Genomic DNA, 21841 nt, shown 5'->3' on the forward strand with positions numbered 1-21841 from the left:
TTAATGCAATTCAGCCCTGGAAGAATGCTAGCCAGGCACCCTTGCTCACTTGCGGATGTTTCGCAGTTTGCTTTGCAAGAAGCAGAGCCCAGCTTGTTCAAACAGCCATGTTTACAAAGCGGTCAGTGCAAGATTAATGCCGAAACACAAACCCCACAGCAGCCATCATTGGGGGGAACTGGGATAAAATTAGGGGAAAAAACTATGCATTCTAATATTTGGAAGGAAACTGGAGTGAAGGAATCTTCCCCACTCCCCTCCCCCCCCCAAAAATTGACAAAAGGCTCAAGAAAGTGGAGTTTAGGTTTAGGCTGAGTGCACACCACATATTTAAAGCACCTAGAAAAAGCAGCACCCAGGAAGCTGTTGTTTGTTAAGGATGCCGGTAATTATAGCTCTTTCGGAGTAAGCTATAGTTTCCAGAATTCTTGGAGTGTGTGTGCTTTAAAGTATGATATGTATACCGCCTTAGATAGCTTTAATAGGGAATATAACAATTTTATAGAGGAATCATAGAATCCTAGAGTTGGAAGAGACCACAAGGACCATCCAGTCCAACCCCCTGCCAAGCAGGAAACACCATCAAAGCATTCCTGACAGATGGCTGTCACGCCTCCGCTTAAGGTCGTTGGGGGTGTTGTGGGTATCTTTGAAAAAGTCTTCTGTTGATCTTCTGTTTCAGATCTAAAATGGCTGATCCTCTTGTTGCTTCTCCCACTTTCTGGACAATGAAATTGTCTGCAAGGCCAGTGAGGAATCTGTTCAACCTTATGCTCTTGGCTGAGTTTGACATCCAACAAATATCAGGATAGTTGAAATCCCCCATTACTACTATCTCATTTCCTTTAGAATGCTTGGTCATCTGTTCCAGGAAGGCATCATCTGTGTCCTCAGTTTGGCTTGGGGATCTATAGTAAACTCCCACAATGAGATCACTGTTATTTTTCTCTCCCTTAATTTTGACCCAGATACTCTCAACTTGGCTTTGAAGTTTTAAATTGGAAACAGTGGGGGGGGGTTAAGAGGAGGAGGGGAGGGAAAGGAAAGGAAAGGGGAAAGAGTGATGAGATATGAAGCTGGAATAATGATGTAGGGAATTGTAATTTTTTTTGTTATTTTCATTATTATTTTGTGGTTATTGTGGTTATTGGTGTTAATGTGGAAATAGAATTGTATTGATTATATAAATTGCAATAAAAATTTCAGATTCAAAAGAAGAAAATTTAAAAAATTTCAAAAAATTTTTTTATTTATACCTCCCCCTCCCCAGTCAAAACTGGGCTCAGGGCGGCTGACACCGACAAAACCACAACAAAATGTAACAATTAGTTAAAATACAAGTTAAAAAAAACAATTTAAATTTTAAAATGCAGCCTCATTAATGCAAGTTGAAGGAGTTGTTCAGCTCTTTCTCTCCCCCTTGCAAGAGTCTCCAGAAGGTAAATGACACCACAGAGGGGGGTTTGGGAGAGGCAGCCTTCCTGGAGCCAAGCCTTGAGCAGGAGCATCACAGAGGCCAACAGACAAGGCCCAGCTTGCTCTGCAATCTCATACTTTATCCTGGATCTCAGGTGGTGGGATCCAAATTTGGGGGGAGTCAATTAATGCAGCAACACAAAAGGCTGAGTTTGGCAGAGGGGCAGAGCAGGAGTGCCGTCAGGGCAAGACTTGGGGGAAGAAGGCCAGGGCCCCAGTCAGCAGAAGGAGCAGGAGGCCCCTCAAGGCTGCAGGGCTGACTCTCCACATCTGGAAGCAGCTGAAGTAACACATGCTACCAGTACGGAGGGTAAGAGTCAGAATCTGCATTGCCAAGAGACCCCAAGTGGGATGAGAAGGGGCCCCTGAGCAGTGATCCTTCAGTACGGCAACTTTCCTCAAATCTGGGATAAGTCTGGTCTGATGCAAGAGAACAGGGGCCTCCACAGCAGGTGGGCTGATTCACAAAAGTCAGAAGTTGGAGACTTCCCTCTTTCTCTTCCCCCCAAATAAGAAGAAAGTCCTCCGGAGATACTGGGAGGGCAAAGCCCCCCAAGCCGACACAGAACAGACTGGCGTTTGGGATCCCAAGAAGCCGCGGCAGGGTAAGACCCACCCAGGAAGCTGAAGGTCTTGGCGGGAAGAAGTAGATATCAGGGGTATGGAGGGAAGTGTGGGGGGGGGAGTAGGTCTGTTGTCTGTTTTGCAGGGAGGGCTAGATAGCCCTTGGGGGGCCCTTCCAATTCAGCCGGTCTGAAGTTTGAGGAAGGGGCCAAATCTGAATATTTGGGGGTGGGGATACATCACACCCCCAATCTCCACAATTCCATGGCCACCTGGTTCGTTCTTTGGCATTTGTTGCAATCCCTGCCTTGCAGGGGGTTGGACTAGATGTCCCTTGGCGATCCCTTCTGACGCTGCGATTCTGTGATTTCCTCAAGAAGGTGGACCCATTTCCTGTTGTACATTCCCAAAACTATCTATCGTTCCCTGATAATTTGACCTCCACCCCTATGATAATGCCTTCCTCATCCTTGAATTTGGGATTAATATACAAATCCACTCCCCTTTTCTTGGTTTTGTCCAAGGTCATGAAATCTTGGCCCGTTTTATTTGAAACTATTCTGTTTCCTGCAAATTTATAATGTCCAATTTATTTTAAGCAAGGTGTGTGTGCTTTTTGGTTTCTTTTGGTTTTATTCTTAAGTCCATTTATGTTCCACAAGAGCACTTTCAGATCCATCCCAATGTCTTCTTCTTTTGTCCCTTTACTCCTCTCCCTCTCCCTCTCTTCTTCTACTTCCGCTCCTTGCGTATCCTCTAATTCTCCAAAGTCTTTGTTATCTTTTCTCTTAAAATATCACATCTTCATTGTTTCCACACATCTTTGTTTTTTACCATTATAAAAAAATGAGATCCCTTCTGGATATTCCCCATGAAATGGGACTTTTTCTTTTTTAGTGCTTCTGTCAATAATCAATACTTAGTCCTTTTTTTCAATAGTCTTAGAGGGATTTCCCTTAGAACAGTAATTTTAACCCTAACCCAAACCAATGGATTCTAGTAAGAAGAAAGGAGATTCCTCCTAAAGATCAGGAAGAACTTTCTGATAGTAAGAGCTGACAGTGAAAAGGAACTCCCTCAGAAGAAGTTGGATGACCATCTGTCATGGATGCTTTAAATGAGAGTTCTGGATAGGGTTGGACTACATACTCAATCTACAATTCTATTATTCACCCTGCTGTGAGTTCTTAAATTGACTTTTTTACAAGTGAAATTTTATCCACATTCCATGCACTGATATGTTTTCAACCCTGTATGAATTATTTTGGGGGCCATGAGAGTAGCACTCTGACTGAACCTTTTCCCACATTCCAAACACTAAGAGGTATTCTATCTTGTATGAATTCTTTGATGGGAAGTCAGATACTGGCTGTGACTAAAGCTCTTTCCAAATTCCAAGCACTGATAAGGTTTCTCCCCTGTATGAATTCTTTCATGAAAAGTGAGATCAGCACTCAGACAAAAGCTCTTCCCACATTCCAAGCACTGTTAGGGTTTCTCCCCTGTATGACTTCTTTGATGGGTCTTGAGATTGTGGCTGAGACTGAAGCTCTTTCCACATTTGAAGCACTGATAGGGTTTCTCCCCTGTATGAATTCTTTGATGGGAAGTCAGATGGTGGCTGCGACTAAAGCTCTTTCCACATTCGAAGCAATGATAAGGTTTCTTCCCTGTATGAATTCTTTCATGATAAGTGAGAGATGAGCTGCAACTGAAACTCTTTCCACATTCAAAGCATTCATAGGGTTTCTCCCCTGTATGAATTCTTTGATGAGAGGTGAGACTGTGCTTTAAACTGAAGCTCTTTCCACATTCCAAGCACCGATATGGTTTCTGACCTGTATGTGTTCTTTGATGGGAAGTGAGATCACCCCTCTGACGAAAGCTCTTTCCACATTCCAAACATTGATAGGGTTTCTCCCCTGTATGAATTCTTTGATGGGAAGTGAGAATACTCTTCTGAATGAAGCTTTTTCCGCATTCCAAGCACTGAAAGGGTTTATCCCCTGTATGTGTTATTTGATGGGAAGTGAGATGATCCTTCCGATTGAAGCTCTTTCCACAATGCAGGCACTGATACGGTTTCTCCCCTGTATGAATTCTTTGATGGGAAGTGAGTCTCTGCCTGTGACTGAAGCTCTTTCCACATTCCAAGCACTGATAGGGTTTCTCCCCTGTATGAATCCTTTGATGGGAAGAGAGCTCAGTCCCCTCACGGAAGCTCTTCCCACATTCCAAGCACTGATAGGGTTTCTCCCCTGTATGAATTCTTTGATGAGAGGTGAGACTGTGCTTTAAACTGAAGCTCTTTCCACATTCCAAGCACCGATATGGTTTCTGACCTGTATGTGTTCTTTGATGGGAAGTGAGATCACCCCTCTGACGAAAGCTCTTTCCACATTCCAAACATTGATAGGGTTTCTCCCCTGTATGAATTCTTTGATGAGAGGTGAGACTGTGCTTTAAACTGAAGCTCTTTCCACATTCCAAGCACCGATATGGTTTCTGACCTGTATGTGTTCTTTGATGGGAAGTGAGATCACCCCTCTGACGAAAGCTCTTTCCACATTCCAAACATTGATAGGGTTTCTCCCCTGTATGAATTCTTTGATGGGAAGTGAGAATACTCTTCTGAATGAAGCTTTTTCCGCATTCCAAGCACTGAAAGGGTTTATCCCCTGTATGTGTTATTTGATGGGAAGTGAGATGATCCTTCCGATTGAAGCTCTTTCCACAATGCAGGCACTGATACGGTTTCTCCCCTGTATGAATTCTTTGATGGGAAGTGAGTCTCTGCCTGTGACTGAAGCTCTTTCCACATTCCAAGCACTGATAGGGTTTCTCCCCTGTATGAATTCTTTGATGGGACTTGAGATTTGAGGTTTGACTAAAGCTCTTTCCACATTCTAAGCACTGATAGGGTTTCTCCCCTGTATGAATTCTTTCATGACAAGTGAGATCAGCACTCAGATAAAAGCTCTTCCCACATTCCAAGCACAGATAGGGTTTCTCCCCTGTATGAATTCTTTGATGGCTCTTGAAATTTGAGCTTTGACTAAAGCTCTTTCCACATTCCAAGCACTGATAGGGTTTCTCCCCTGTATGAATTCTTTGATGGGAAGTGAGACTGTGGCTGTGACTAAAGCTCTTTCCACATTCAATGCACTGATATGGTTTCTCCCCTGTATGAATTATTTGATGGCTAGTGAGATTCTGATGGTGATTGAAGTTCTTCCCACATTCTCTGCACTGATACAGTTTCTCTCCGCTGTTAGTTCTTGCATGTGAAGAGATTCTATCCATCTGAACAAAGCTCTTTCCTTGATGTGAGGTGGAGTCGTAGCTCTGACGGATGTTCTCTCCACACTCTGAATATTTATATGACTTCTCTGCTATGTGGATTCTGTTGTGGTCCCCCTTGTTCTTCCCTTCCAATTCATCACCATCTGCAATGAAGAGAGAAGCTAATTAGAACCTCAGGAAGAAATGGAGCTCCAGATTATTAACAAAGTTAATGAATGCTTGTGATAGAGGAAGAACTGAAGAATGTTAGATGTGAGGCCTTACTATACTTCCCACTGCTTCCCCCCCCAGTACCCTGTTTCTCATATTTTAAGACATACTCATAAAATAAGCCATAGCAGGATTTTTAAGCATTCAAGGAATATAAGCCATACCCCGAAAATAAGACATAGTGATAGGCGCAGCAGCAATGCCGGCCGCGTCAGGAGGAGGTAGAAAAAAATAAGACATCCCTTGAAAATAAGCCATAGTGGGTTTTTTTAAGGAAAAAATAAATATAAGACGTGTCTTATAATATGAGAAACACGGGTATTAACTGATGTATTGCTTGGCTTTCATCTGGAATGGATTTTGTTTGGCTCAATCCTGGAATCCACTCCATCCCCAAGGTCAGTCATCTCTTTAGTCAACCAAATAAGCCTGGTCATTGTTTGAAAAGGCATGACTAGACAAAAAACAATCACAGCAGAAACAGTTGATGTCCCTCCATTCAGGGTTCATGGTGGGGATGTTAGAATCCCAGATTCTGTTGGTCTCCATCCAAATAGTGGAGGTTCATCACATAGAGGTATGTATGGAATTTAAAAAATGGATATTATCATCCAACTTCCACGCCTCGTCGGCGAAACAAACAGCAACGTCTTCACGAGCACATTTCCCAAGAGCCGTTGCCTCAATCTGGTTGGACTAAATTTTAATTCATACGCAAATCACTTTTTTCACATTAAACCTGTTCCCTCCCATGTTCAGGAGAAGACCAACTCTGTAGAGGACAAATGACTATGACTCACACTTAATCTAAGCACAACGGCCACAAGAGCTCCTGACTAGGCATTCAGCTATGCGATGTTGAATGTTCTTTGCTCTCTGCTGTTTCCTTGTTTTTTTGTTTTAGTTTAAAGCAATTCATGAACTTAGAACTCATAACTGACCAGTAATGATGAATCATGTTATAGATATTCCTGCAAATTTATTCTGTTAGTTTTGAGATATACAAATGACACGAGAAGACTCGGTCTACATATTTATATCATTTAGTGATCCAATGTTCCTTGTTTTTAAAAGCAAATAAAAAGCTATTCCAAAAAGAAAAGAAAAAGGCAACACACAGTGGCGCCAACTACGTTCAAACTGCAAAGCAGGATCAGGTTACTTTAAATAGTCATGGCTTCTAGTAAGTTGTCTGACTTTGGTAGGGCATTCAGATCACGGTACTGGTTGTAGACATTTTGAGCTGCAGTGGCCAGGGAGCTGTGATGTATTCCTAGCTCAGATTGCCTGCAGATGACAAAAGGTGCTTCCCTTCTCCATCTCCATCCGCCTGCCTGCCTCCCCCCATCCCCAAACTGAGCAAGCCCCAATACCTCTCTGGCTCCATCCCTCCATGTCCCCATCTCCACTCCCCTGGAACTCACCAGATCTCTCGGAGGTCCCTGGGAGGGAACGCTTGGAGGTTGTGAGGAGGGATGCAGGAGACAACCTGACCAGGTCAACCGTCCATCTTCCCCCTTCCATCTTCGCTAGCTTTCCAGGATCCGTCTCTTTCATCCTTCCTAAGGAGTCGAGGAGCCCAAACAATTTGCAGGGTCCTGGGAGAGAGGAAGAAGCAAAGGGAGCCTCAGAGGCCCTGCAGGAATTCTCCTGCCCTAGATATTCCCCTGTCCCTGGAGAAGCACAAATGGGGCAGCCCCTTCCCAGCTACAAATCCACTGAATGGTAGCATTGTCTAGCCCACATTTTTCCAGCTTCTTTACAAGAATATCATGGGGCACCTTGTCAAAGGCCTTGCTGAAATCAAGATAGGCTATATCCACAGCATTCCCTTCATCTACCAGGCTTGTAATTATGTCAAAAATGAGATCAGATTAGTCTGACATGACTTATTTTTCAGAAACCCATGCTGACTTAGTCACAGCATTCCTTCCTAGGTGCTCACAGACCATTTGCTTAATGATCTAGAATCTTTCCCAGTATTGATGTCAGGCTGACTGGGCGGTAACATCTTTATCAATGACTTGGATGATGGGCTTGAGGGCATCCTGATCAAGTTTGCAGATGATACCAAATTGGGAGGGGTGGCTAATACCCCAGAGGACAGGATCACACTTCAAAATGACCTTAACAGATCAGACAACTGGGCCAAAGCAAACAAGATGAATTTGAACAGGGAGAAAGTACTACACTTGGGCAAAAAAAATGAAAGGCACAAATACAGGATGGGAGACACCTGGCTTGAGAGCAGTACATGTGAAAAGGATCTAGGAGTCTTGGTAGACCACAAACTTGACATGAGTCAACAGTGTGATGCAGCAGCTCAAAAAGCCAATGCAATTCTGGGCTGCTTCAATAGGAGTATAGCATCTAGATCAAGGGAAGTAATAGTACCACTGTATTCTGCTCTGGTCAGACCTCACCTGGAGTACTGTGTTCAGTTCTGGGCACCACAGTTCAAGAAGGATACTGACAAGCTGGAACATGTCCAGAAGAGGGCAACCAAAATGGTCAAAGGCCTGGAAACGATGCCTTATAAGGAACGGCTTAGGGAGCTGGGTATGTTTAGCCTGGAGAAGAGAAGGTTAAGGGGTGATATGATAGCCATGTTCAAATATATAAAAGGATGTCATATAGAGGAGGGAGAAAGATTGTTTTCTGCTGCTCTAGAGAAGCGGACACGGAGCAATGGATTCAAACTACAAGAAAGAAGATTCCACCTAAACATTAGGAAGAACTTCCTGACAGTAAGAGCTGTTTGGCAGTGGAATTTGCTATCAAGGAGTGTGGTGGAGTCTCCTTCTTTGGAGGTCTTTAAGCGGAGGCTTGACAAGCATATGTCAAGAATGCTTTGATGATGTTTCCTGCTTGGCAGGGGGTTGGACTGGATGGCCCTTGTGGTCTCTTCCAACTCTAGGATTCTACGATTATAGGATTACAGATCCAGCCTCTTCTAAACTATATATAGATATGTTGGGGGCCCCATCCACAGTTTCCACAGCAAAATCCCTGCTTTATCTCATTTCTGTCCAGAGAGCTTTCCCTCTTCCACCCTCCCTCCCTTGCTCCATCCATGTCCCCATCTCCACTCCCCTGGGACTCACCAGATCTCTCGGAGGTCCCTGGGAGGGAACGCTCAGAGGTTGTGGGGAGGGATGCAGGAGACAACCTGACCGGGTCAACCGTCCATCTTCCTCCTTCCATCCTCGCTAAGTTTGCAGGATCTGTCTCTTTCATCCTTCCTGAGGAGTCGAGGAGCCAAAACAAGCTGCAGGGTCCTGGGAGAGAGGAAGAAGCAAAGGGAGCCTCAGAGGCAGGGCCGTATTAAGCATATCCGGCGCCATGGTGCAAAGATCCCTCTGGCGCCCCCCCCTTCCCATAGTTGTCAACCTTTTTAAGGGGGGGAACCCCAAGGTTCCCTAGAGTTGTTGAATTTTTTAGGGAGCTGACACCACGATTACACATTATCTCTGCTTGGGAAAAGAAAACAGGAAACTTTTTTTAAAAATTTAATTACATAACAACAGTTCATTCTTTACAGTTTTACAGTTTTCCCCAGGCTTTCCCCCTCCCTTCCCACCCTCCCCATAACCGGGCCTTCCTTCTTCATATCTTTTAACCATGTACACAGTCTCTTCCTTTTTGCCTGTATATTCGGGTTGGCTTCTCCCCTTTCTACCCAATTCCTGTAGAATACCCACTTATTTGTGATTTTTTGACATTTTTTCCCCATCTATCCTCAACTCCTATCTGTGCAAATATTTCTGATTGTACATATTCAAAAACAGAGTTGTTCCATTTTTCCATATTCCATTTAGATTTTTCTTTCCATCCTAGAGCAATAATTGCCATTCCGGCTAAAATCATGATCTTATACAGCTCTTGGTTGTTACTTTTTACATTGCTATTTCCCAGTATTCCCAAAAACAGCAAGTCCCTATTAATTTCTATGTTTATTTGGAATACTCCAGAAATTACCTTTATTATCTTTTGCCAATATTCCTTAACCAAATTGCATTATTAATGAATTTTTAAAAGAAATTTAAAAATTTTTTAAAAAGAAGATGGGCTGCAATCCTATGCACCCCTTGCACCCAACCTGTACCTAAAAATCTGCACAGACTTGCAGCAGAGAATTGCAGAGTAGGAAGGGACCCCTGAGGGTCATCTAGACAACCCCCCGGGGGCAATGCAGGAATCTCAACTAGACCATCCCTGACTGATGGCCATCCAGCCTCTGTTCTAAGGCCCTTCTTTGTGTGCCTTCTCCACAAAAGGTCTGGATGGTGGCAAAACGAAAACGGACCTTTTCTGCAGTGGTTCCCCATTTTTGGGGTGCTCTCCCAAGAGGTGCTCGGCTGGCACCTTCCTTACATCTTTAGGTGCCAGGAAAAAACTGTTTCTCTATAACCGGGCCTTTGGCTGGTTAACGTGCCTTTTAAATATGTTTGTGGTTTGTCTTTGTTTTATTATGCATTTGGGGCTCTCATTTTGCATGAATCGCCCTGTAAACTTTGGGTGATGGGCAGGATACAAATTTAATAGTAGTAGTAGTAATAATAGCAGCAGCAGTGAACAGCACAGGGAACTACATTCAATCAGGGGTGCCAACTTGAATAAAATATATGGGGGATGGCAGGCATGGGCATAGCCAGGATTTATGTTAGGGGGCAGAATCTCAGTTAATTAAGGATTTTAATTGGACTTCCTTGGACCCAAGGAAGCCCCGCCCTGCAAAACTAATCACAAGATGCAGCTGCACACACCATTTGAATGGCAATGCCCATTAACTGGGGGAGGGGCCTCAAATATTTTATGGGGGGCACCATGGGGACCTCGGCCCTCGGAGTTGCCTCTTATGCAGTCAGTCATGGCTGGCTGGCTGGGAGACCTGTTGACTGTGTTCCTTAATTTATAGGCACGCCTGCCAAGACCCCCAAATGTCTCCTGTTAAGGTGCCCTGGGGTTATTTATGCCAATCTGTGAGGAAGAGAAGCAGAATTTCTTGCTCTCCCTCCCCCTTTTTGGCTGGGTTTCTACGTCATTCATCCTTCTGGCAGGCAGAAATCCAGCAGGTGGGGGGGGATTCCTTTCAATATTGTTGCTGGAATGGTTGCAGCGACTGAGAGCTTCCATTGGGTCATGGCAATGGATTGCTTGGAAGTGATTTCTGCACCAGGTCAAGGAATTTGTAGCCCCAATTACACCTATATTTTGCCCAGCCAAAGGTGGCGACCCTAACCCTAAAGCACAGGAACGAAGCAGCAAAAGGTACTTTATGACCTCCGGCCAAGGACGGAGCCAGCCAAGGAGCGCCCCCCCACCCCCAGCGCCCCCCTTCCTTCCCCGCCTTGTTTTGGCCTCCTTGATCCCTTCCTTTTTACACCGAATGGCGCTTCCCTTCTCCCCACCTTTTTCTCCCCTTTTTCCAGCCTCCTCTTTTCCGCCCTGTTTGCCCAAACTCCTCAGGTGATGTCTGCAATTTCTCCCCTTCGCTGCTGCGTCTCCTTTGCCCTCCGCCATGACTCTCCTCTCCCTGACTTGGGGGTCTCCCCCCCCCATGCATGATCTGAACAGGGACCCCCCATGCACCCTCCCTGCGCCCCTGGGACCCCCTTCTTTCTCCCCATTGCACCCCAAGGTGGAAGAGTGAGGAGGAGACTCACCGGATCCTTCCCAGGAGGGAAACCGAGGCAGCACGTGGAGGAGACCAGAGATGCCGGAAGGGAAAGGGGCAAAAGGACCTGCCCCCTGCTGCCTCTACTTCCTGTCCTCTCTAGGACTCCAGCTCTGCTCGATTTAACCCTTGGAAAGCTGAGCACATCCCGCGGGCCGCTCTCCCTCCCTCCCTCCCAGAATCCGGATGGTCCAGGGCATGTGCAGAGTTCTCTGTGATTCTCGTGCCCTGCTCTGAGATGGCTGGACTGAAAGTGTGTTTCAATATTAGGAGGGGACTTGAAAGAGACACCAGTGCCTTGGGAGCAAATGGCTCCGTTGGTAAAGCAGGAGACTCTCCATCTGTCCTGGGTATGGAGACGCCCCCCCCAATATGACACCCCACCCTTAGAAGAAGAACCAGGCCCTTTGCAAAGCCCAGCCTGTCCCCTTCCCAGCCATGCTTCTCATTCACCTGGATGGACTTGAAGCCCTTCTGAATCCAGCCTCCCTGTGATATACCCATTTCACAGGCGCCACAACTGAGGCTGGGAAACGTCACCCCTTTTGCTGTGGGGCTGATGCACCATTTCCCAACCTGGGCATGAGTTAGTTCATTGTGATGTACACCCACCCCTTGATTTTTCTGCTTTCCAGTACTCCTGCGTTAAGAAGTAAAAGGAAATTAAATTGTCCTCTGGATCTTCAGTGTCAGCAAACACTCCTTCCCCAATCTCTGTTTTTTAAACCACCAGGAACAGAGTTGCTTTCCTTGGAGGTTTTCCAAACAGAGGCTGGAAGGCCAAATGTCAGAGACTCCTTAGCTAAGATTCCTGCATTGTACGGGGTGGGACTAGATGTCCTTTGGGGTCCAACCTTGCAGTTGTTTACTATTATTATTTTTAAGCATATTTTTATTTTTAAAAGATCAGGGTATTTGGACAACACTAAGTAATGATGATGATGATAATATTACACTATACCATTATAAGAGTTAACAATTCCAATTCCATATATATTTATCTAATGTCTTGGTGATATTATTATCCAAAAACATATATGTTGATTCTAAACCTACTATAATAATTAATAATTATTTATTACTTATACCCCGCCCGTCTGGGTTTTGCCGGCTGTGGCGGAATGGTGCCTGATGATGATTCCGGTTCATCATGAGTTAATCCATCACTCCCATTATAGGCAGGTGTTCCTTGGGAGGCGGAGCTAGATGGCATTCTAAATGGCAGTTGGGAGTCGGCAGTTGGGGAGAGTAGAGTGTTAGAGAGGGATGCAGGAGCTGGATTAACAAGTCTGTGTTATATGAAAAGATGATGAACTAAGAGTTTAAACAAATCCTATATAATAATGTCCATGTTGTCCCTGCGTCCAGTTGTCCCGTGTGTCCCTGGGTCACTGCGCATGTGCCCCTAGGATACAGGGATTGGACGGAGGGACAACGGCCAACCGCCGCTCCGCCAACCGCCGCTCCGAAGCCCAGTCTCATGCTGGAGGTGCGCGGCGAGGCGGCGGGGGAAAGAAGCGCTCCCCCCGGCAGCCTTGCCGCGCACCTCCGGCATGGGACGGCGCTTCCTCGGCCAAAGCGGCAGCGGGCGCCGAGGGAAGCCGGCTTTGGCTTGGCGGCGGTGGGAAGAAGAGGAGGAATTCCTCCTCTTTTTCCCGCCGCCGCCAAGCCAGTCCCCAAGTCGCTGTGCGGTGCGGCGGGGGCTTTTCGCTGTTTGACTTCCCGGAGTGAAGGGGGAGGCAAACGGCGAAAAGCACCCGCCGCGCCACACTTCGGCTCGGGGACTGGCTTGGCAGCGGCGGGAAGAAGGGGAGGAATTCCTCCCCTTCTTCCCGCCGCCGCCAAGCCAGTCCCGGAGCCGAAGTATGGCGTGGCGGCGTTTTTCGCTGTTTGCCTCCCCCTGGGTGGAAGGCAAATGGTGAGAAGCCCCCGCTGCGGGGTTGCCGGCACTGTCGGGTGGGGGGGAGGGAGAAGCAGAAGATCTGATCGGTCTTCGGCTTCTCCCTTCCCCTGCCCAACAGAGCCGGCATTTGGCTCTGTCAGGTGGGGGAAGGGAGAAGCAGAGGATCGGATTGCTTCTCCCTCCCCACACCCGACAGAGCCGGCAACCCCGGGATCTGTGCTTTCTGTCGGTGGTGGTGGGAGGGGAACGAACGGAGAGAAAGGGCTGCTTTCTCCTCCTTTGTTCCTGTCCCTCTGCCACCGACAGCAAGGACAGGTCCGTGGCGAGGCGGCGGGGGTGTGTGTGAGAAGCGCTCCTCCCCCCCGCCGCCTTGGCACGCAGCGCCAGCATAGGACGGAGTTTCGGAGAAGATCTCCCGCCCCCCCCTCGCCGCGCACCTCCCGCATGAGACGGGGCTTTGGAGACCTCCGAAGCTCCGTCCCATGCCAGCGCTGCACGAGAGCAGCGTTCTAGCACCCGTTTCTAAACGGGCTGAATTCCACTAGTGAAACCATAAAGAAAGATACATGTTCTCCAGTTAAATAAAGCTTTCATCTATGTTGTGTCAAACTGGATGTTCCTCCTTATTCCAGCAACGTATCTAAACTCAAAAGGGTGGTGACTGAAGAGGGGAGATAAAACTGAGCCTGAGGAGCAGGTGGAGAGTTTGCATCTCAAAGTCACGCCCAGAGGAGGCAAGTGGAGGGAAAAGAGTGCCTTGCAGAGGCTAAAGGGCTGAGGCAACAGCTGCTGAGGTGAACCTGAGTTGAGAGGGAAACCTTACTGAGGGCACAAGATTGCTCCTGAAACATTTGCCTGGAGTTTTTAAGGACACAGAGCCACGTTATTTGGGAAGCCGGAACTGTACTCTATGTACTAGCAAACCCATATAAAAACGGGGAGTTTATTTGGGAGAAAGAAGGAATAGTGGGTTGTTTGAACAATAACTGAATTCCTTCAGCACACTGTTAGTAATAGAGGAGGGAGGATCGTCACACCGGCCATGTAAAATGTGAAATCCAACACTCTAATTTCTATGTTTGTGCTTAAATGCAAAACTGGAAATGACAGGCTCTTCATGTTCCCCACCAACCACAAGGCTTGCATTCTGTGAGCTTGTGACAGCCTCTGTATTTTGCATTTTGCTTCAAAGAGGAAGGAGCCAATATTATCTCAGTACTCAGTCATCCCCCCACCTACAGAGGGAATTTACTGTTCTTGTTTTTTTTCTGAAGGAAAAATTGCTTCAAAAAAGAACCAATCAAATAGGCTGCAAGCATGGGCGTAGCCAGGGGGGCAGGGTTGGGAAGCTGCCCCCCAATCAATAAAAATCAATACAAATACAAAGCAAACTGAGGATCTTCCCCCCAACAAAAGACCTGCCCCCCCCAAAAAAAACACCAATCATGGCTACAACCCACTGTTGCAGGTTATCTGTACATGAGCTTCCAATCCAATAACTGGATTTGCACATTGGTCCTTTCCTAGTTGTGGCACAAAACAGTAGCAACACCTGATGCCAGATACTCAGTTTAACAATCCAGGAATTAATTCCAGAGAGACGGGCCTTGGCTGGAGCCTGGAGCAGCCAATAGTGGAGACAGGGAGGAGAGAGAGAGAGAGAGAGGAGGAACCTGTGGGTCAAAATCTCTTCGGAATACAAGATGCTCAGGGATGGGGCTGCCAGGGGACAAATTGGGCATGATAATAATAATAACAACAACTTATTATTTATACCCCGCCCATCTGGCTGGGTTTCCCCAGACACTCTGGGCGGCTTACAACAGAAAAATGAAATAAAATAATATATTAAACATTAAAAGCCTCCCTAAACAGGGCTGCCTTCAGATGTCTTCTAAAAATCTGGTAGCTGTTTTTTTCTTTGACATCTGATGGGAGGGCGTTCCACAGGGCAGGCGCCACCACCGAGAAGGCCCTCTGCCTAGTTCCCTGCAACCTGGCTTCTCACAGGGAGGGAACCGCCAGAAGGCCCTCGGTACTGGACCTCAGTGTCCGGGCAGAACGATGGGGGTGGAGACGCTCTGTGGGTTTTGTGGACCCCCAGAAGCACAGACGCTTCTCAAGGACACTGGATGGGACTCCCAGACCCTCCAAGGGTCCCCATTTTCCAGGGACAGTCCTGGATTTAAAAAAGCTGTCCCAGTTTCTGGTCTGAACCCAGAATGTCCCGCTTTTCCATAGGACGTCCCTATTTTTGTTGGAGAAATGTTGGAGGGAATGGAGTCTTGAAGTAAGAGAAAGGACTGTTAAACTGGAGATGCAGAGTCACAATTCTATTTTTGCTTGTTAAAAATTATTTATAATTTTCATTTTACAAGAAGCACAAAATGTAAATTTGAATTATTCCACTTCATATTTTGACTCCCCTCCCACCTTTCTGTGCTTTCGTACATTTATTCATTTTTTTACTGCATTTCCAAGTTAACCCTATTTATTCTTTATCCTAACTAGTTCATATAAGTTGTCTATCGCTGCACTTTTTTTTACTTTAATCCTGCTAATGTCTTAATTTGTTTTAAATAGTTTTCTAAGTATTCAATACTTCCATTCTACATTAAAAAGTATTTTCACATGTACTGCTCTCAAGCCAGGTATCACCCATCCTGTATTTGTGCCTTTCATTTTTTTTGCCCAAGTGTAGTACTTTACATTTCTCCTTGTTAAAATTCATTTTGTTGTCTTTGGCCCAGTTCTCTAATTTGTTCAGGTCATTTTGAAGTGTGATCCTGTCCTCTGGCGTATTAGCCACCCCTCCCAATTTGGTGTCATCTGCAAAATGCCCTCACGTGAGTGAGGGCAGCCATGATCCCTAGAGTGTGAGCCCAGGTATTCAGCAGCCCCTCTTTTGTATACTGAATGGTTGTATGGTGGAGGTCAAAGGCAGGGTGGGGGTAAGCCCTGATGTGCAGGTTTCTGCACCCAGACCCTCCCAACATGGGATGTATGCAGGAGTGTAATTTTAGGGGTGTTGTGGGTCTTCTGTTGGTCTTCTGTTTCAGTGTATCTGAAGAGGTGTGCATGCACACAAAAGCTTATACCTACGGCTACCTACCTGAATTTGTAAAACTGATTAAAGTGAAGCCATTTCTCTTCTTTGAGTTAATTGATGGCTTCTGGTTTCCATTCTTACAGCTCTTACCCCTCAGAGTCTTTTGATGGTTTGTAAGACTTCCACTACAACTGAACCTCTATCCACTTCCCTAACACTTACATGGTTTCTCCCCAGAATGAATTTGTTGATGTTTTGTAAGACTTCCACTCTGACTGAAGCTCTTTCCACACTCCATGCATTTGAATGGTTTTTCCCCTGTGTGAGTCCGTTGATGAATTCTAAGCTCTCCACTCTGACTGAAGCTCTTTCCACACTCTATGCATTTAAATGGTTTCTCTCCCGTGTGAGTCCGTTGATGTTTTCTAAGGTTTCCACTCTGGCTGAAGCTCTTTCCACACTCCATACATTTAAATGGTTTCTCTCCTGTGTGAGTCCGTTGATGGTTTCTAAGGTGTCCACTCTGGCTGAAGCTCTTTCCACACTCCATACATTCAAATGGTTTCTTTCCTGTGTGAGTCCGTTGATGCTTTCTAAGGTGTCCACTCATACTGAAGCGTGTTCCACATTCCATGCATTTAAATGGTTTCTCTCCTGTGTGAGTCCGTTGATGGTTTCTAAGGTTTCCACTCTCACTGAAGCTCTTTCCACACTCCATGCATTTAAATGGTTTCTCTCCTGTGTGACTCCGTTGATGAATTCTAAGTGTTCCACTCCGACTGAAGCTCTTTCCACACAGTATACATTCAAAGGGTTTTTCCCCTGTGTGAGTTTGATTATGTAAATTCAGCTTGTCACTCCTACTGAAGCATGTTCCACATTCCATGCATTTAAATTGTTTCTCTCCTGTGTGAGTCCGTTGATGGTTTCTAAGGTTTCCACTCTCACTGAAGCTCTTTCCACACTCCATGCATTTAAATGGTTTCTCCCCTGTGTGAGTCCGTCGATGTCTTCTTAGTGTTCCACTCTGACTGAATCTCTTTCCGCACTCCATGCATTTAAATGGTTTCTCTCCTGTGTGAGTCCGTTGATGGTTTCTAAGGTTTCCACTCTCACTGAAGCTCTTTCCACACTCCATGCATTTAAATGGTTTCTCCCCTGTGTGAGTCCGTTGATGAATTCTAAGCTCTCCACTCTGACTGAAGCTCTTTCCACACTCTATGCATTTTAATGGTTTCTCTCCCGTGTGAGTCCGTTGATGTTTTTTAAGGTTTCCACTCTGGCTGAAGCTCTTTCCACACTCCATACATTCAAATGGTTTCTCTCCTGTGTGAGTCCGTTGATGCTTTCTAAGGTGTCCACTCATACTGAAGCATGTTCCACATTCCATGCATTTAAATGGTTTCTCTCCTGTGTGAGTCCGTTGATGGTTTCTAAGGTTTCCACTCTCACTGAATCTCTTTCCACACTCCATGCATTTAAATGGTTTCTCTCCTGTGTGACTCCGTTGATGAATTCTAAGTGTTCCACTCCGACTGAAGCTCTTTCCACACAGTATACATTCAAAGGGATTTTCCCCTGTGTGAGTTTGATTATGTAAATTCAGCTTGTCACTCCTACTGAAGCATGTTCCACATTCCATGCATTTAAATGGTTTCTCTCCTGTGTGAGTCCGTTGATGGTTTCTAAGGTTTCCACTCTCACTGAAGCTCTTTCCACACTCCATGCATTTAAATGGTTTCTCCCCTGTGTGAGTCCGTCGATGTCTTCTTAGTGTTCCACTCTGACTGAATCTCTTTCCGCACTCCATGCATTTAAATGGTTTCTCTCCTGTGTGAGTCCGTTGATGGTTTCTAAGGTTTCCACTCTCACTGAAGCTCTTTCCACACTCCATGCATTTAAATGGTTTCTCCCCTGTGTGAGTCCGTTGATGAATTCTAAGCTCTCCACTCTGACTGAAGCTCTTTCCACACTCTATGCATTTTAATGGTTTCTCTCCCGTGTGAGTCCGTTGATGTTTTCTAAGGTTTCCACTCTGGCTGAAGCTCTTTCCACACTCCATACATTCAAATGGTTTCTCTCCTGTGTGAGTCCGTTGATTCTTTCTAAGGTGTCCACTCATACTGAAGCATGTTCCACATTCCATGCATTTAAATGGTTTCTCTCCTGTGTGAGTCCGTTGATGGTTTCTAAGGTTTCCACTCTCACTGAATCTCTTTCCACACTCCATGCATTTAAATGGTTTCTCTCCTGTGTGACTCCGTTGATGAATTCTAAGTGTTCCACTCCGACTGAAGCTCTTTCCACACAGTATACATTCAAAGGGATTTTCCCCTGTGTGAGTTTGATTATGTAAATTCAGCTTGTCACTCCTACTGAAGCATGTTCCACATTCCATGCATTTAAATGGTTTCTCTCCTGTGTGAGTCCGTTGATGGTTTCTAAGGTTTCCACTCTCACTGAAGCTCTTTCCACACTCCATGCATTTAAATGGTTTCTCCCCTGTGTGAGTCCGTCGATGTCTTCTTAGTGTTCCACTCTGACTGAATCTCTTTCCGCACTCCATGCATTTAAATGGTTTTTTAATGACTTCTTCGTTATTTGCATTGAAATGGTCCCCCAGATTTCTGGTGGCCTTCTCCATTGTCTTCTTTGGAGGGCGAAGCAGGGAGGAAATCCTATTTGAACAAAGGAATATTACATACATCAATCAACACCTGTTTTTATTTTAACATGTCACACATTGCGTCCTGCCCTCGATATGTTCCACATTTTTGGGAAATGGAAATGAAATAATGTCATGAACCTGCCCACTCTTCATCAGGGTCCTAAGTTCACCATGAAGTTCTTCATCCTCTGCACAATTATCCTCCAGCCCGGCTGAGTGTAGAAACATTCGATTTTTGGTGTTATGGTCTAGATACCAATCATAATCCCTGGGAAATTTTCCAATAACCCTTAAGATCCAGTTCCACCAACTGCCAAATAACACTGAGCCCTAGAGCAGCAATGGCGAACCTATGGCACTCATGGCACAGTGGGCATGCGGAGCCCTCACTGCTGGCACGTTCGCCATCGGCCCATCTGCACCGTTGTTTTCTTGTTTTTTTCTATTTGTGTTCCCACTCCTCTCCATGCTACTGTGGGCATGCACTGCTTAAACCCGGAACTTTATTTTTGCTGGCAGCCGGTGATTGTGTTTGGCAATTGGTCTGCTTTTCAATTGGCTGGGCAGTGGCTGCTTCTAATTGGGCGTAACAGCGTTCATTATTTGACCCTCATGATTTTTTCCCTGCACTTTTTCAGTGCTGCGTGGTAGTTCCCAGCTCCCCCCTCCAAGTCGGGTCTCGCCCATTCCCTTCCGCCCCCAGCTCCAATCCTCCGCAGACCCCTCACCTCCCGTGGGCACGGCCTGCCTGGGCTATGAGGGCACTTTTGCCCGCCACCTCCCTGCGCACCTGGCCCAACCCAGCCTTACCCCTTTGCCACAACGATGTTGCCGGAGGGAGGGAGATTGGGATGACCACGCCTGGATAGCAGGCGGGGAGCAGGCAGCAGGTTGGGCTGGCTGGCTGGGGGGGCTCTCCCTCTCCTCCTGACCGCCACCGCTCACCTGGCCTCAGGGCTGCTCCATCCTCCTCATCGCAGGAGCCCGAGAGCCAGCCATCCAGCCAGCCAGTCGGGGAGCATGCCGGGCAGGAGGGGGGGAGGGGAGGGAGATGGCAACTTTGGGGAGCCCCCCCAAAAAAGCTCAGAACCTTTGGGCACTTTGTGATAAATAAATGGGTTTTGGTACATACCTGCCAAGTCTGGGTCGTAAATATCCGGGATCGGCAGCGCGCGCATGACCGGAAGTTGCGTGACGCAACTTCCGGTCATGCGCGGAAGCGACTTCCGGCGCCAGCGGCGCCATTTTCTGGTGCCCATAGAAGGGCAAGCGGCACCAGAAAAATGGCCGGGTAAATAGGGTTGCTAACAATTGCATTCTCCTCCACTCATAGCTGCCAAGTATCCAGATTTAAGGGACAATACCGGGATTTTTCGCTAAACGGGAGCCCGCCGGGAAACGGTAAGAAAAAAGGGGTTTTCCCGGCGGATACGGGATACTTGGCAGCTATGTTTTGGTATGCAGTCTGGGTACTCTGTCTCTAAAAGGTTCACCACCACTGCCCTTGAGGAACCTTCTATGCTGAGGTGAGGCATCTCTAACCCTCCAGATGTGGTTGGACACAAAGTACCATCATCCCAAGGAAAGATGGCATATGGCCAGGGATGATGGGAGCCTTATCTGGTGGGACACACTTTCCCCTTCTTCCCCCTCTTCTGAAAATGCTGAATATCTGTATTTCTTTCTTCTTCTTCTTCTTCTTCTTCTTCAAGCTTTATTTAAACATTTAAGTTTTACAAAACAAAACAAGAGAAAAACAAACAAACCAAGAATTCAAAACAAACAATATATATTCAATATATTTAAACAAACCTTTAAAAAACCCTTTCCCCCTCCCTCCCCTCCCTCACGCTTCCCTCTATCCATGTCTGATCTTCTTTTACCTACTGTACTATTTATTATTGTTGCGTTGTTCACTATATTTATTTATTTATTTATCCTATTATTCCTACAAAATTTCGTGCTACCTTACGACTATTAAGTTATACCATATTAATTTTCAGACTCTAGCACCCACTTTCACCATGTATCCCTTAACACAATTCCACTCTTTCTTAATTGCTTGAATGGAACATCCTCTGATTGATGCTGTTAATTGGGCCATCTCCGCAAATTCAAACATCTTTATTCTCCATTCTACCAATTCTGGTATTTTGTCGGATTTCCAGTTTTTCGCCAGTATAATTCTGGCTGCCGCGGTTACATAAAGAAATACATTCCTGTTGTTCTTAGGGATGTCATTCGAAACAACTTAATAAAAAAGCCTCTGGTTTCTTCAATATTGAAATTCTAAGTATCCTATTAAGCTCCTCATGTATCAATGTCCAAAATTGTTTCACCATCTTGCACTCCCACCACATGTGATACATCGTCCCCACCTCTGCTTTACATCTCCAACCATCACTGATAGTTTAACTGGTGTGAGGTACCAGCGGTAAAACATGTTCATTACATTTTCCTTAACTGAGTAGCACGCAGTAAAATTTATATCGGTTTTCCATAGTCTTTCCCATTTGTCTAAAGTAATTGTTTGACCCAACTCTTGAGACCATTTTATCATAGGTTCCTTTATTACCTCATCTTTCAGCTCCCATTCTAGGAGCAGATTATATATTTTCGATATTCTTTTTTTTTTTTGGCTGCAGAAGTTCACTTTGTAATTTTGATATTTCTTGTTCGGTTCCTATCTTTTTATCGTGAATAAAAATATGCAATATCTGGTGGTATTGTAACCAACCATTAAAATAACTCTTGACCTCCTCATAGGGTCTTATTTTAACCTCACCTTGTTCCATTATTGCTAGTTGTTGATATGTTGCCCAGCCCTTTCCCATACTTACTTTTTTTTACCGCCATCACTTCTAGATCCCACCATGGGATCTTAGGTTCTAACAACCATCTATAAGTTGACCAAACTTTATATAGAGACCTCCTGATTATGTAAAAAGTCCCTATTTACTGCCGTTTTATCGTAAATCAAATAGGCATGCC

General features: G+C 45.7%; 2 protein-coding genes across 2 annotated transcripts; both read right to left on the reverse strand.

The window, feature by feature from the left end:
• Positions 1–1231: 1231 nt before the first annotated feature.
• LOC132591670 (uncharacterized) lies at positions 1232–11279 on the reverse strand. Its single transcript, XM_088663798.1, has 4 exons — positions 11220–11279; positions 8658–8831; positions 6978–7151; positions 1232–5486 (listed from the first exon to the last, which is right to left on the reverse strand). Exons 2-4 carry the CDS (start codon positions 8788–8790, stop codon positions 3529–3531), a joined length of 2265 nt encoding a protein of 754 aa, XP_088519924.1. The 5' UTR covers positions 8791–8831; positions 11220–11279; the 3' UTR covers positions 1232–3528.
• Positions 11280–15469: 4190 nt separating this feature from the next.
• LOC148687241 (uncharacterized) lies at positions 15470–20636 on the reverse strand. Its single transcript, XM_088663755.1, is given in 2 exon segments — positions 15470–16420; positions 16423–20636. Coding segments are annotated over 2 exon segments (2487 nt in total). The 5' UTR covers positions 18890–20636; the 3' UTR covers positions 15470–16400.
• Positions 20637–21841: the final 1205 nt, after the last annotated feature.

Source organism: Zootoca vivipara, chromosome 2 (genome assembly GCF_965207765.1).
Source record: "Zootoca vivipara chromosome 2, rZooViv2.hap1.1, whole genome shotgun sequence".
Taxonomy (NCBI): domain Eukaryota; kingdom Metazoa; phylum Chordata; class Lepidosauria; order Squamata; family Lacertidae; genus Zootoca; species Zootoca vivipara.